The sequence below is a fragment of the Sinocyclocheilus anshuiensis genome, unplaced genomic scaffold (genome assembly GCF_001515605.1).
Source record: "Sinocyclocheilus anshuiensis isolate Anshui unplaced genomic scaffold, SAMN03320099.WGS_v1.1 scaffold1568, whole genome shotgun sequence".
NCBI lineage: Eukaryota > Metazoa > Chordata > Actinopteri > Cypriniformes > Cyprinidae > Sinocyclocheilus > Sinocyclocheilus anshuiensis.
Genome location: NW_015554307.1, coordinates 211531 through 228076, shown reverse-complemented (window position 1 = coordinate 228076; position 16546 = coordinate 211531). Strand labels below are relative to the sequence as shown.

At 38.3% G+C, this 16546-nt stretch overlaps 1 protein-coding gene across 2 annotated transcripts in view; it reads right to left on the bottom strand.

Moving 5' to 3' along the window:
- LOC107671348 (connector enhancer of kinase suppressor of ras 2-like) overlaps window positions 1-16546 on the bottom strand; it is a 106030-nt gene that overhangs the window by 26387 nt on the left and 63097 nt on the right. For both annotated transcript variants that reach the window (XM_016464245.1, XM_016464244.1), the window contains exons 13-18: window positions 14318-14526; window positions 8573-8621; window positions 6934-7109; window positions 6195-6268; window positions 5979-6118; window positions 1379-1482 (exon numbers count right to left, since the gene is read on the bottom strand). In XM_016464245.1, coding sequence (XP_016319731.1) covers window positions 1379-1482; window positions 5979-6118; window positions 6195-6268; window positions 6934-7109; window positions 8573-8621; window positions 14318-14526 — 752 coding nt within the window. The remainder of the gene's footprint in view (window positions 1-1378; window positions 1483-5978; window positions 6119-6194; window positions 6269-6933; window positions 7110-8572; window positions 8622-14317; window positions 14527-16546) is intronic.

Genomic DNA, 16546 nt, shown 5'->3' with positions numbered 1-16546 from the left:
CACCCGCCTCACAAAGCACTGTAAAGATCCTTGCACACGGAGTTCACAGAAATTGGTGGTCTTCTTTTTAATATGTTTCTCTAGTATCGCTAGCAAAGCATCAAACTGAGCCAATGAAGTAAACTTTGAATCGCCCGTGATAATTTTTTTCACACCAGATTAATTAATACGCATCAGACTCAGTGTGCAAGGTGACAAATTTTTAGGATTTCGAATACGAAAAAATGCATACGAAAAGTTCGGACTCGCGATAATAACGATAAAACCTAGTTGTTGACATATTTCTGTGTGCGACAATGCGGAGCGACATCGCCGAAGGCGAACGTGAAACTGAGGAGGAGTTTATCGCTAAATGAGGAGCTGGAGCTCCTTCTACAATCTGGAACTGGTTTGGTTAGGGCTGTACAGTGCACAAAAATCGGTCTGAATTAATGTAGTACAGTAGCACGTGTGTGATACATTTTTGCATGTGCATGAGCCTGTTTGCAAACCTGTTGTCCAACAAAGATATCATTTATTGACATGCTTTTTCTCCAAATTAACTTAATAACATAGTCGAGTGTTTGAAATACTTCTTTTTGTGATCAGATGTGGTTTCATATTACAGAATGATAGTATATATGTATAGTATTATATACAGTGATACTGATAAAGGGCATGTCGATTAGCATATTGCATTACAAATATACTTTCCTTATAAAAATAGGTACCCAAGATTGAAGAACACTGATAAACCATATATTTTGTGTAATCGTATGTTTATTGTCTTCAAGTTTCATCAGTTTTCATCATCAAACTTCTCTATCTCCATTGTGCGTTTTATTCAGTGATAACTGGATACCTTCCTGGAGCGTTGTCAGTAGTATTACTTCTGATATGGATATGTGGAGTTTCTGCGCAAGGGCGCCCTCCGGCTTCCAGTATGAATTAAACAGTCATTGCATTACATGTGTACTCAGTAATGCTCACAACACCCTATTTGGGGTAAAAATAGGAAATATAATACTTTTCTCTAAAGAAACAGAATTCCCTGGATTATCGTCATTGATATCGTTATCGCAATAAATACCAGAAACATCGTGATATATTTTTAAGCCCATATCGCCCATCCCTAGTAGAGAGATAGAAAGATAAGACTCAATCTCATCGCATCTCTACAGTTGGCTCAGAGATAAGGTGGTCTGACTCATTCACACACACACACACACACACACACACAGAGTCAGTGACGTGGTAAGGCCAGGTCTGGGGGACGGCACTACAAAACAGCTCTTTTACCAATGCCAAATGTCAAGCATTATGAAGCCGTGCTATTGTGTGGGATTACACAATGAGAGGGAGCCGTGTGTGTCTGTGAGTGTGCTGGATGCTGACTCACTGAGGGTGGCCTTGGGTACGTGTCATAAGGGGGCGGTGGGCTGTCTTGCTTGGGTGTCGAGGGCGTCTCATTGTCTTCGTGTTCACTTTCACTCCAGTAGTCTGCTGGAAGAGAGAGGGAGGAACATGCAGGGAGTCATTAGCTTGTTGCAAAACATTTCCATAAAGTAAACAATAATTAAATTAAAGCCTCGGAGATCATGTGGGGCACAAAGGCACATGCAGGTTTTTCAATGAGAACCTGTAGTAAAATGCTCTACTGCACAGTTCCTAGACCTTCTATATAGTCTACCCTGATTTGTGATGTCAAACGCAGGTAGGAAAATCCAAGACAAAAGTCAATTTTAAAATACGTACGAGAGTTTTGCACACCGGTCTGTTATTGTGGTGACATTCCCACGCCCTGAAACGTGACGCTGAACGAAACGAACTGTGATTGGTTGTTTGACATGTCGGTCAAACGGCCTCATGGACGGGCCTTGGCCAATGAAAGCTGCCATGGATTCCAGACCTTCAGCCGTCAGTCTGAAGGTCTGGCTATGCGAGACTAAAGTTTGGCTGGTTAGCAGGTTACCCCCTGCTGGCAGATGCTGTAATTATCTGTTCTTAAAAGCATCTTTCTGCATTGGTCATTCAAAATTGGCAGGTAATATTTTTATGGATTTGTTGATGATTTGCCAGTACTTGATTCTTTTAAAAGCTTAAACGGATAGTTCACCCAAAAATGAAAATTCTGTCATTAATTACCCGATGTCACATGGACTATTTTACCGATGTCCTTGCTACGTTTCTGGGCCTGGGAACATTACAGTTGTGTTGCTGACTATGGAGGGTCTGAGAGCTCTCGGATTTCATCAAAAAATCTTAATTTGTGTTCCGAAGATAAACGAAGGTCTCACAGGTTTGGAACGGCATGAGGGTGAGTAAGTAATAATAGATTTTTTTTTTTTGGGTGAACTAGCCCTTTAAAGATTCTATGCCGCAAACTTTAAATATTTCACATACTTTTGAAAATCCAGCGTTTAGTTGATCCTGATAAGCGCTCGTCATCACAGTTGTAAACACAACGGCTTTCTTTTTTCATGAGGGGGTTTGGCATCACGGCATCTTTGTTTCCAGGCGGAACGTTAAAGAAGGTGACATTCACGTCTCCCGGAAATCCTGTATAATTCAACCAATCCGATGACGACTTCGAAACTCCTTAAGTGTTTCAAAAGTCAGTCAACGGTCCGTGGGCGTGACGTCTGAGGCTGAGACTAGCCAAACCTTGACCTCTGTTGTGGACTTGTGGATCACATAACATCAGTTTACCTGAAACACACCTACTTTCCTTCCTTTTTTGTCTTTTTTTTCTGCATTGGGCTATTTTTTAGACATCTCAACATCCTATGAAGATGATGTAGGAAATGTTTAAGTCGAACATTCACCACATTTTGCAAATGCATTTTTTAGACTTTACTGTAAATGTCTATGTTAATGTAAATGTTTTAAGTTTTTAATATTTCATAACTTTTTATCAAAATTTCAATATATAATATACAATATATATAACCTTTCAGTGAGACTGGCTAATGTATGCCAGACTTCTCCAATCCCTTCATTTAAACCCTGCTCCTCCACCGTTGACTGCAAGCTGACCTTCATTTTTGAGTGCAACACCCTCATCTCAAAAAACTAATCAACAACCAATGGATAGAACCAAGTTAGATAATCTGTTACACTTGTATATACTTTACAATTCAGTGCGACTTTAACTCACCACAATACTCAGAGATGGAGTTTGAGACTCTCCACACATGATAAAAATGATAAATGATAACTGTTTGTGTGGAGCATCATTTACTGTGAATGGAGGCACTCTGAGATGCATGTGCATAACCTACACGCATGTAAATAATTAAAGAGCATATATTTAACCTGCATTGCATGTATTTATTTAATTGAATCATAGCATTTGTAAATTCACAATAGCATTATGCTTTATTATGCTTTTTAAATGGTTTTAATATATCAGCTAGGGCTGGGTGATTTTTCCGAATTTATTGATTAATTAGGATTGAATGTTTTGCTACGATTTTATTTTTTAGAAATCGAGGAATCGCGATTTTGAATAGAAATATTATCAAACGTTAGAATTAGACACTTTGACAATATGCCAATGATAACAGTAAAGAGAAAAGAATGATCCAACCGCATGTCTGTGCATGTGATTAACCACTCACGTGTGGCGCACTCATATCGCTAGGCGCCATTCACACAGAATGCGCTTTTGTGTTGACAAAGATGAAACACGGGCAGTGGAATGGGAAAAACATGCAAGAAAATGGGAGTGAACTTCTTTTAACTTAAGCGCCGCATATTTAGAATGACGTTTAATGTATGAGACGCTGCAAGAGATGCAAGTGCAACAGTCAAATGTGTCCATGTTTACATAGAAAAAAACAATGGAAAAGGAGTTAGAATGCCGTTTCATGCACGAGACGCTGCAAGAGACACGAGTGCAACAGTCAAACGCGTCCATGTTTACACAGAAAAAAACAATGGAAAAGCAGCGCAACCAAATAAAAAAAACTGTAACTACTACTGTATGTCGGATATTTCATGTTTGCATCATGGTGACAGGCTGAAAGCTGCTGTTGTTTTTACAGAACATCTATAGTTAATAATAGTCTACTTGTGTTATAACTTGAGTCATTTTGAATTTGAATTACCTGACTTTTGAGATTTTTTTTAAAGCATATTATTTCTGAACATATAATATGTATAAGAAAAGTTTGTACAAGATGTAGTTGTAGTTCAAGCATCTTTTCCGCAAAAATATTTAACAAGTGATTTGTTTAGAGAGAAATAGGCCTTTTGTGTACATAGAAAAAGTCTTAGATCTTTGAGTTCAGCTTATGAAAAATGGGGGCAAAAACAAAAGTGTTGCGTTTATAATTTTGTTCAGTGTACATCATGTTGACAACTGTACTTGGAATAGAATTTTTATAAACTAGAGAGTTAATAAAGAAAAAGTTACTTGAATCATGTTGTAGTTACATTTTCAAATTGACTAGTTAAAAATAGGGATGCACCGAATATTCGGCAACCGAAATTATTCGGCCGAAAATAGCAAAAAAATCTCTTTCGGTGTTCAATAAGCGAAAAGGCCGAATAATATGAACCGAACAATGACGAACGCGATCAAAATAGAGGCACGCGTTAATGCAGCAAACATGTCGACAGTGTGAAAGTATTTAAAACTATCAGAGAAAGACGCAGAAATCATTACAAGCGTGAAGCACTGACAGCGAGAGACTTAGTGCTGCATCAAGTCTCCGATGAGAAGAAGAGGTGGCTAATGCTGGTGGTTAGGTTACTGTATGATGATTGAAATCGCGAAATTACCTCAAACGATTAGTAAATAAACTGCAGAATGTTATATTTTCTAATGCACGCACGAATTGCATGTATTCTGACGGCGCTGCACGAGCTCGCGGCGTCAGGGTTCAAAGTCCAAAGCGCGAGGAAAATCTGTGCTGGACTTGTTACTCGTCAGTTGCTCAGTAACATTTTTGTGAATTTTTTTAAAGGCATGTGAATGAGATACGTGCAACAAACATCTTCCCAAATTTGTAATGAGAATCATTTATAAATCTGCATGCTGTTGTCAACAAAAAGAAGCACTGAGATCTTCCTGCGGGTTTCTGCCAAAATAAAAGCCGAGAAAAAGCAACAACTCCATAAATAATAGTATTGTAATTTTACTGTCGTTATGTAAAATAAAATTAAAAAGTAAGACAATAATAATGATAATAATAATTACCCTACAACAGCTCTGTTAATACATTTATTATAACATTCACACATAGTGTTCAAATTGGGATCTGTAATATATTCTAATGTTTTAAAAGAAGTCTCTTCTGCTCAGCAAGGCTGCCTTTATTTGTACAGTAAAAAATACATGCCTGATTCAAGTCTCAAAAATGGCCAAAAAATATTATTTTACTAACTTATTCATTTTAAGCTAAATTGTGCTTTGTTGGTATAATGTCTGCTAGAATGTTAAAAAAAATGTTCAGCGTTAATTAAATATTTTTTAATTGTTGTTTTGTAATTTATTTTTTTATTTGAAAAGCAGGACAAAACAGTAAAAAGTACATTTTGGCAATTTAATTAATGCAATTGTGAAAAAAATGGCAAAATAGGCCTACATGTGAAAATGTGAAAAACCGTGTTCGGCATTCGGCCTTCGGCCCAGTGTTTCATTTTGTTCGGCTTCGGCTTTGGCCTAGAATTTTCATTTCGGTGCATCCCTAGTTAAAAATCGTAAAAAATCGAGAATTGAGATTTGAATTTTTTGCCATATCACCCAGCCCTACATGCAGCCTTGAAAAACGAACTAGTAATGCTTTTCATGGATTCTCGTCCGTGGAATGCGCCACTTCTGATATTTTGCCGGTTACTTGACATGGGTAAAATGCAATCGAGGATTTTTTTAAATGGAGTACTCGAATTGAATCAAGGAATCGCTTATAATGAAAGCGACTTACTTTACATTCAAGACACACATATTTCCTGGGAATCAAACCCATAACCTTTCTAACTACAGGAATTCTCACCCTGTTCTTGACGGATTCGCTCTCTTTCTGCATAGCCGGCAGCTGCCATGTTGAGACGACTCAACCATCTGTTCATATCGTCCACGCCGTCTGCTGCGAAGTAGAAGCTCTTGATTTTGGGATGGCACGCTTTAAACGCACTGCGTAGGGAGTGAAGACACAATAAGAATTCCTCAAGCCTCATCACATCACTCAAAAGTTTGTAAAGTTACTTACTATTTTTTGCGACATTCACTGGCTCTATCGATCTTAAACTCAGGGAGGCTGACAAACCCTTCGGCCTTCTCATCCTACAAGGTGGGAAAAAAAAGAAATAGGATTGTGTGGACATTTCACCCCACTTACACTCATCTGTAATGTCATTACATCCTCGTTAGGAGTTACATCTCCTTATTCTTCTTTCTCTTTCTTGGAGCATTAAACTGCAGCACCGTTGACAGGAGCTCTGCATAAATAAATGAAAAGCATAAATTGTTGCGGCTCTCTGTAAGCCTGTCTGTGTTTACAAAACCCACACAGTAGAAGATCATTAATTATAGCAGAGCCGGACTATGTTGCAGGATTCTCAGTGGACCAAAACCAGGCTGAGAGGAACCCTCCCCGCCCGTACTTCCTCCGAAACCCCAGAACGGCAGCCATATCCCACACCCAGGCCGTGATAAAAAGCGAAAACACTGAGGGTAATTAATCAAAAGCGAAGGAGCAAGGGAACAAGTACGGGAGAGAAGGGGAGTGTTTGTTGGAAGAAGTTCCTTATCTTCATTACAGCAACGGCATGTGTAGAAGACTGTTTTGTTGGGGTAGATGAGCATTAATCTTGTTCCACACAAGAGGGTAAAGCCGTCACCAATTAAAGTCTCATCTCTAGATCGATACAGTTTCTGCTGCGCTGGTGGATACGAGAAACAACAAAGACAACTGTATTGGCCAAACACGCATACGCACACACACTCACCTCTTCGTTCATGTACCAGTACAAGCAGGCGCCCTTCAAAACAAACCAGTACTTCTTCCATTTCTGCGAGAAATAGCTCTTTGCATCCTTCTTTTTCCACAGCCAGCCCTCACAGTCTCCACGACCCAGGTCCTTACAGGAGATTCTTCTCTTACTGATGGAGGACAGTGGAGCCGCTGGATGCCATATAAGAGAACAGTATGTGTTAATAACTGTTATAAAATGAATAGTTCAGAATCCTGATTGAGGAAAGCTGTTGTATAATAGCGTCATCATTTCATTTCTGTATTAAAGGGATAATTTACTCATTGTCAACTCATTCTTCAACTCATGCTGTTTCAAACCAGTTTAAGTTTAATTCTTTTGTAGACCACAAAAGGACGTGCGGGATGTTCATGCTGCTCTTTTCCTTATAAAGAAACTGAATAATGACTAGCAAACACCCCAAAATGGACAATAAGTTTGGCTTGTGCACTATACTTCTGAAGCCGTATGATAACTTTGTGTGAAAAATAGGCCAATATTATGACAATTTTGAAAGATTTTACCCAATCATACCTAGCTCTCAAATCTCATTCAGTGTTTTGAAAAAGCAAATTTTTAAACTTGGCATGTCATGACTGATTATGAGACTCGCGAGAAGAAATGTTGGTTATCAATTATGTCAAAACTAGCATTACACGTCTCTATGCACCATATTTGTGAATGTGAATGAGATTTGAGATGTTTGATTTAAAATGAATAAAACTGATAAGTGAATAACGACTTGAATTTTAGTCTTTTACTCACACAAAAAGCCTCAAAAGACTTGGAATTTCGTCTGGCTCAGAAGGCTTACAATATATGACAATATAACATAGTATAGTTGTATAAACCACTTTTAAGCTGTTTTTTCAGTCAAAATTCCATTTTATAGAATGGAAAAGAATAGAAAAACGGGTAGCGCGAATATCTCATTTTGTGTTTGACAACAGAAAGAAAGTCATATAATAAGGACAATAAATAACAATTTTCATTATTGGGTGAACTGTTCTTTAATATGCCCTGTTACTATATTGCTTATCAGATATAAACAACCTCCACTATGTGCCATAGCTAAGAACATCTACTCATAGCAAAATCATAGTAATGCACAGCCACTTATGGCGTATTGTTTTATTATAACACATTTCAATATTTGTGAGTGAATGGGCAGAAGACCTCAGACTGATTAGAATAGAAAACATTCCTGAAATACATTGACTTTGTAACTTGATTATGTGCTATTTTAGTTGTACTTTGGTTTAAAAGCTCAGTCTCAATCCTAGTGAGATTGTCAATCTCAATCATCAATTCTTTCGGGCAGTAATGTACCATTTTTTGAGGATATGTACTGTCATAATAGTGTTGCAACTTTAGAGGTCTTTCCACTGTTAAATCTAAGGAATGCACTAGGCAGCTGCCAAAATGTGTTAGAATACTTATACATACAAAAAGTATACAATAAGAATATAATAAGTATTATGGAAATTAACTTTCTTTAGTCTTTTAGGTTTATGTTGGTGGCCTATTGTTTGCATTATGCAGACAAAATATGCAAGCAGTGTACACAATGAAGACAGTGTTCCCAAACATGAGAATAAGAAAGATAAGTGATCACCTTTACTCTTTTTCTTGGTCTTGGATAGCAGAGAGGATCCCTGGAATGTCTGTCAAGAAAAGCAGAAGGCACAACATAAATACATATAAAAATACACATATACACACAAACACACATATGCATATTTTTTTAATAATCCATAAATATTATACAAATACATTAGAATTACATTTAAATATATTTATATAAAATTTAAGAATAAATACAAATGGAAATACAGCAGGAGGAAGTGAAACCAGACAAAATTATCGGTCAACACATCCAATTCTCCTGAGTGGAATCACATGGAGGAAATGTGTGAACATAATGATCTCAGAGCATCAATCCATCGCAAAACAAATTAAAATCAAAGGCGACATCTGAGCAGATGAAGGCACGAGAGCCCAAACAGCCAGAGAGAAGGAAGGCGGGATAGCATAGAGAGAAAATAAATAAGATTTCTAACATCCTTGGCCCGTGTGTTTATTGAGCAGTATTTCTTGGATGAGCACACCCAGACCAAGAACATATTTATGATTGCCCTGTGGCAATTCTCTTCCGTGAAGAAACTTCCTGCAAGCTTGAGCATTAAATTAGAGGTAAACTTGTGTTGCCATGCATCTATTAGCAACAGTATGGCGAACACACTGACTAGCATCACGCTAATTGATTTATTGATATGTGCCTGAGGAGGGAAGTTGCCCTCAGGCCCAAGAGGAATAACTGAAATTGATTAATGGAACATGTTTAGAAACTCAGTCAACCGGTTCATAAAATGTATTTATTTATTCAGGAGTTTCTGAATATACTGTGTCCACTTCTTGAAGACAATTTTCTGTTTGTTCAAGTGCCCTTATCGGTTATTAAAAAAAAATGGTAGTTGTCTCAGAGACCCAAGTTCAAGTCCAGGGTCCTTTTGTTCTCTTTTACTTCACTTTCCCATAAAATAAAGCCCAAAAAATATAAAATGACAAAAAAGATGGCCCAAAAGATTTCCCAGCATTTCACCTCATGACACAATTCAATGTCAATGCAATTCCCTCCCAAAGCGCTGTGAGAATCTCCTCCCAGAAGGTGGGAATCGCGATTGGTGTGTGAATTGGAGCAAGTTGTGAGAAACACTTAAGACACATCAAACAAACTTCCCTAAGGATTCAACACCTAGACATGAACAAAGCAAAATGATATAGCAGTATATATAACTGCAAAACCCAACCTTTATTTTCAGTAATTAACTTCATTTTTAATATCACTGAAGAAACGGGGTGGGGGCGTCTTGCTGAGTTAATGGCCCTGCCGACCCTCAAATGACATCCAAACTTGCTTGAAATGAATACTGGTAATCACTAAAAATGTGTAGAGGTTGAAGAGCAACTTCTACAGTGACTAGGGATCGCGTAACAGGCCTCATTCATGAAACATGAGCAGAACAATATCTGTCAATCGTTCTTGTGTAGGAACGCTTTTAGGAATGATGTGCACAGAAATTATCTTTGCTTGGGTTTCATGAATAAGTCTAAATGTTGGGGAACTTCAAACTCTTGAACAAATCCTACAAGACGTGAACATGAGATGTGCATCAGCAAACCGAGTCCAAAGATCTTCTAAACTTCATTTCTTATGCCTCAGGGGTCACAATCTTCTGAGAGAGATAGAGCATTATGGGACAACTATGACCCGTGTGACTCGAATAAACACAGTGGTTACATCTCAGCATGTGTCATGAATATGGTTTTTGCTTCCTACAGTTTCTTCTGGTTGCCTTCTGCTATGGTGAAATGGTTCTGTTCATCCATTCTCTCAGTCTCTGATGTTGAGGGTCACTCTCAGAAACTAGTGAATTTGTTCTATCTACTATTGTTCATTAACACTAGATAGCATGCTAAGATCTGCCATCAGGCTACAACTGAATGCCACATGGCAACACAGGCTCTCAGTTCATATGACATATGGTACAAACCTTTTCCGCTGTGCTATCAACAACTGACATATGCTCCATGTGATGGCCTTAAAGCATTGCATTAACCTAAACCAAACCTGTAGGAAAGCACTGCCTTCTCTGGAGGCTGTTTTTGTAGTTTTCAAATGATGTAATGATGGCAGTGGGTTGCTCAAATGAACAGGACTGAAGGCACTGTGTCTAAAGTGTTATGACAGTCAGACAAAACACTTTTGAGTGTGTGTGTGTGTGTGTGTGTGTGTGTGTGTGTGTCCGGTGGACGGAGTGAGTGAGCATTCTCCTTGAGTGTGAGGTGTGCTGGCATTGTTCAGACAAACTGCAGCTCTCTTATCGGACTGCAACGCAGGCAATAAAACACCACTGTAAACAATAGAGCTTAATGCAGTTACACTGCACATACCAACAGCTGCAGGCTTATTAAATCAACGCCATACAGAATGGTCTCTCCTCTCTGTTTTTCTTGCATCATCTCATCGCATCTTCTCATCTGGCATCTTACTCATATTTCATCTTAATTGACCTTCTCTTTTAATATTATTCTAATATTGCTATCTCGTCTCCTCTTCTTGCATCTCCTCGCATATTCTCTTCTCGCATCTTTTCTTGAATCTTCTCTGATCTTCTCTTCGCATCTTGCATCCTGCATCTTAGCTTCTCTAGTCATTTTACTCTTGTAGTGTCTCTTCTTGTCTCCTCTCATCTCTCCTCGCATCTTCTCTTCTTATTTAATTTGGTCTCTTCACCTCTCATCTTGCTTCTCCTCATTCATTTTTATCTCATCTCTTCTCATCTCCTCTAGTTTTGAATGTTCCCTACTCCGTGTTCCGTCTTGTCATATCTCTTCTTGGCTCATATTGTTTTTTTCTTTTCTCCTCACACCTTAGGTTCTCTTCTCATTTAATTTAGTCTCTTCACTTCTCATCTTGCCTCTTTGTTTCTGATTGTCTCATCTTTTCCATCTTCTCTCATTTCATTTTGTTTAAACACATCTAATCTCTTGAGTGTTCCTTTCTTCAGTCCCTTCTCTTCTGGTCTCATCCCATTTTGTATCTTCTTGTCTCATCTCACATCGTACATTCTCTTCTTATTTCATTTTGTCTCTTCACTTCTCATCTCACTTCTTCTCTTCTGATTTTCTCTCACTTTTACGTCTGTTCTTGTCTCATCGTGCACTCTCTTCTCCTTTTGCATCATCTGGCATCTTCTCTTCACATTTGATTTTATATTGTCTCTTTTCATGTCATCCCTTCTCTTTTTGCATCTTCCCTTCTCATTTTGTCTCTTTGGGTCTTGAATCATCTTTTCTTGTCTCACACCTCTTCTTGCATCTTACATTCTCTTCTCATTTCATTTTGTCTCTTCACTTCTCATCTTGCCTTTTAACCTCTCATTTAGCATCATCTTCTCATGTCTCTCCTCTTTTTCCATATTCTTCTCTCTTAATGTTTAATCTTGTGGTGTCTCTTTTCTTCTGGTCTCATCTTCTCATATCTTATTTTCTCTTCTCATTTTGTCTCTTCTCTTCTGATCTTGTCTCATCTCATCTCATTTCACCTCTTCTCTTTTTGCATCCTACCTTTCCTTATCGTTTCATTTCATCTTGTTGTGTCTCTTCTGGTCTCGTCTTGTCTCATCTTGTCTCTTCTCTTCCCTTTAATCATGTACAACTCAGAGTGGTATATGCAGATTATAAGTTTTTGGAGTCTCTAGCAAAGTTCATGAGCTAGAGAAAGAACAATAGCAAGAGTGCTGAGACTAGCACATTGGTTCTGGTCCAAACTTATGGTGATGGAGTGGTCAGCAGAGTTTTCCCACCCCTGCACACCCTTTATCCCAGATCAGGTCAGAGGACACATGGACACACATACATTACCCTGCTGAGGGTGTCTATAAACAGAAGCCGCAGGTAAGATACACTGTGAAAGTCACTCTTACGCAACACTGTAACACCCCAGCTGGGATCTCAGAGTGGCACCTTTCACACTTCTTCATGAGGACCTATAATTAGACCTCATTTTGGAAAAAAAAATAGAGAACTAAACACACATAATCACTTCTCATGGTCTGGCGGACATATAAAGCACAACATATTGACATGAAGACAGCACATGGCAGAGTCTTGGCCAATCACAATTCTGTTTCAGATGGAGCTCGGCCAATCACGTCACTCCGTGCCCTGTGACAGATGACAACACGACTTAGCCCCGCCCACCCCCACAGAACCACCATCTGCCTACTCAGCATCCATATGCACACTGTGACACACCACTGAGAGTCACTTTTCCCCGGATTATTAGATTTCCCTTGGTGTTTGTGTGTGTGGTTATGGCTGTGTTGGTGTGTGTGCGCTCAAGGACATCGGCTGCCACGTTCCCTCTTTAAAAATGACAGCTAGATCTCACCTCCACTCCTAATAACTTCACACACAGGGCGGCTAGTCTCACTGAGAAAACCCACTCACCCCCCCACACACACACACACACATATACATACAGTATACACAGGGCTGAGCACAAACTCCCACACACCTCCATGCTGACTAAAGGTAGAGGACTAACACACTCATTATATGCACACACACAATCACTCACCTAGCATGTGGGCGTAAGTATACATTCTACTTCTGCACACCATGACCTGGTGCTTTCAATGAAAACTCTTTATGTAAGACTCTACCTGCAGTGATCACAGACACCTTGACTGAGCAAAGAACCGATGAAAGCAGCCAGGCCTTGAAGAATGACTCTTTGTTACTTTGTTTGAGCAACAGAAAATAAAAGGAACACAGACACTGTGCGATATTCCTCACAATCTCTGAGTTTAGCCTGATCCAGACTGTCACACTCAAAAAGAGGCATTCTTAGACAAAGAGAAAGAACCTGATTGAGACATGTCGGATAAAAGGCACACATACTACCACTCAGCTCAAAATAGCAAAGAACCTTTTGAAAACGCACAAAGCAAAAAAAAATTTCTTAATCAGTATTTTTGTCTTGTTTCGCAGGTAACATCCTTAAAACATGACTGCAAAACTGCACAAGATATTTACATTTTTTAACAAATGTATTTTTATTAATCCATTACCTAAAACAGAAGTCTATTATGCTTACCAAGACTGCTGATCAAAATACAGCAAACATTTTTACAATTCAACATAACTTTTCTATTTGAATATATTTTAAAATGTAATTTATTCTTGTGATGGCAAAGCTGAATTTTCAGCATCATTACTCCAGTCTTCAGTGTCACATGATCCTTCAGAAATCATTCTAATATGCTGATTTGCTGCTAAAGAAACATTTCTTATTGTTTTCAATGTTGAAAACAGTTGTGCTGATTAATATTTTTGTGGAAACGGTGATAGATTTTTTCAGTATTCTTTGATGTATAGAAAGTGGAACAACATTTATTTGTAATAGAAATCTTTTGTAACATTATAAATGTCTTTACTCTCAATTTTCATCCGTTTATTGTCTCCTTGCTGAATAAAAGCATAAATACTCAAACAATAAAAAAAAAAAAAACTCTAACCTTAAACATTTGAACAGTAGTTTATGTTTTTAAAGGATATTTTAGTAAATACATTTAAAAACAAGACAAAAATATTTACAGTCCAACTCTATTGGTGGCTGCAAAAAGTCCCACCTTTAAAAATCCAAAGAACCAATCACTTTAATATATTTTTTTGTTACTGAAACATAAACTTGGCAGACAGTTTTGGAGATGACATGCCACCAAAATGGCCACAGAATAAACCAACTCCCTTCAGAGGACATACTACATACTACAGAAGACATACTACTCACATGGTAAAGAGAGGTGGAGTCTGGGTTAGGCGTGTTCATGGATTCCTGACGGAGCACCTCCATTTGGAGGGTCGGGAGGAGGGTGTAGTGGGTGGGGCTCCCGCTCTTTTCGCTCTTCTTCTTGCCGCGTTTTCCTGTGTCTCTCTTCATGCTGCGCCCTGCCAGATCAGCAGCCTTCTCATTACTTACATACCGCAACAGAGAGTTTTCTGAGAGGGAGAAAGAACAATATCTTTAATAACAGTAGCTGACAGTCCCAACTCAAGTCTTCAAAACTTCTGTGTTTCATGGAAAAAAGAAAGTCATATGGGTGAAAAACATGAGGGTGAGTAAATGATGACAGGATTTTCATTTTTAGGTGAACTGTCCCTTTAAATCCATTTTTTCCAACTATGTTACCATTTTTATGGTTAATCGGGCATTATAGATTTTGTTTGGCATGTTCAGTACATCAAAATTACATTTGTACATCCAGTCCTTCTCAAACAGTACACCCATTTTCCAGGCTGTACTGTGTCAAATCACTGAATAAGCTCGCATCAGTATTCCATCAATCAAGCATCCCAAACCCCTCTCGAAATACTCCAAACCTCAGTTGGCCAATCACAATGATTCATTCCCTCAATAGAGGTCTATCATTAGCACTACTTAAGCCTGTGCACTCTTCCCAAATCAGTCAAATCCAATCAAACTCTATAGGCTTATTCTTGCCTAATGAGCATAACAAGCCGATTGGTCACAGCCATATTAGTGAGCCAAACCAACGGGCTCCCAGCAGTCCCGATTTATGCTCGTCCTTTGATTTAGGAACAACCGCAGCCATTGTTAGGTTTCCCTTCTCCCACGCCCATGTCCACCGTTGCCCAGCAGCAGCCAATGGGACGTGAAACACTCAGGAGAGCTCCTGTCAAGAGTTTCCATGGCAACAGCATGCTTCCAGAAGAAGTTCCCTCTTCTTTACGGCTCGGCTTCCCTCACGCTGATGGAAAAGTTGAAGAGGTGGCAGATTTTAAATTGCATACAGTACGTTCATCTAGACAGGGTACACAACCTCTCAGAGTAATTATAAATCATTATTTTATTAATTGTAACTTCTCGAGTTGTAAAAATTGAACGAACTGCAGTATAAAACTCATTAAATTGGACAAGAAGTGGATGGATCTAAACTATCAGTCTGGATGATCCATCAGTAACAATGTACCTTTACGTAGGGCCGCACAATTAAATGGATAGTTGACACAAAAATGAAAATTCTGTCATTAATTGCTCACACTCATGTCATTCCAAACCTGTAAGACCTTTTTTCATCTTCAGAACACAAATTAAGTTATTTTGGATGAAATCTGAGAGCTTTCTGACCCTGCATAGACAGCAATGTAACTACCACGTTCAAGGCCCAGAAACGTAGTAAGAACAACATTAAAATAGTCCAAGTGACATAAGAGGTTCAACTGTAATTTTATGAAGATACAAGAATACTTTTTTGCGCAAAGAAAAACAAAAATTACGATTTTATTCAACGATTTCTTCTCTTCCGTCTCTTCTGTATCAGTCTTCGACGCACCTTCCGAGAGTACCACGATGCATGCTATTTTACTGATGTCCTTACTACCTTTCTGGGCCTGGGAACGTTTAAGTTGCATTTCTGTCCATGCAGGGTCAGAAAGTTATTGGACTTCACCAAAAATATCTAATTTGTGTTCCGAAGATGAACGAAGGTCTTACAGGTTTGGAATGACATGAGGGTGAGTAATTAATGACAGAATTTAAATTTTTGGGTGAACTATCCCTTTAATTTCATAAATATATGCATTGTGTGTGAGTGAAGTGCAGCACTGAGTTCATTTACACATGAGCAGCTCATGATCCTGTGTTTTCAGTGTCTCAGAGTGGTTCGGTTCACAGTAAATGTTGCTCCAAACTGCATCTGTTATGAGTTTGGGTCACTTATGTGAATTTTGGAATGCAACATGCACCAAACATCTTTCTTAACTTCTGAAACTTTCTGAAATTCTAAACCAGCTGTTGTCAAGAAAAGAGAAGCTTTAAGTGCTCTCTGATGGTTGAACATTTGAAAATTAAAAAATTAAGCCCACCATAAATAATATTGTAATTTTACAGTGCTACTGTAGAATAAAATTATTATTATTATTATTATTAAATACTTGGTATTTTATTTAAAATTGAAATAGAATTATTGTAATATTTTTATTATTAATATTTTATTTT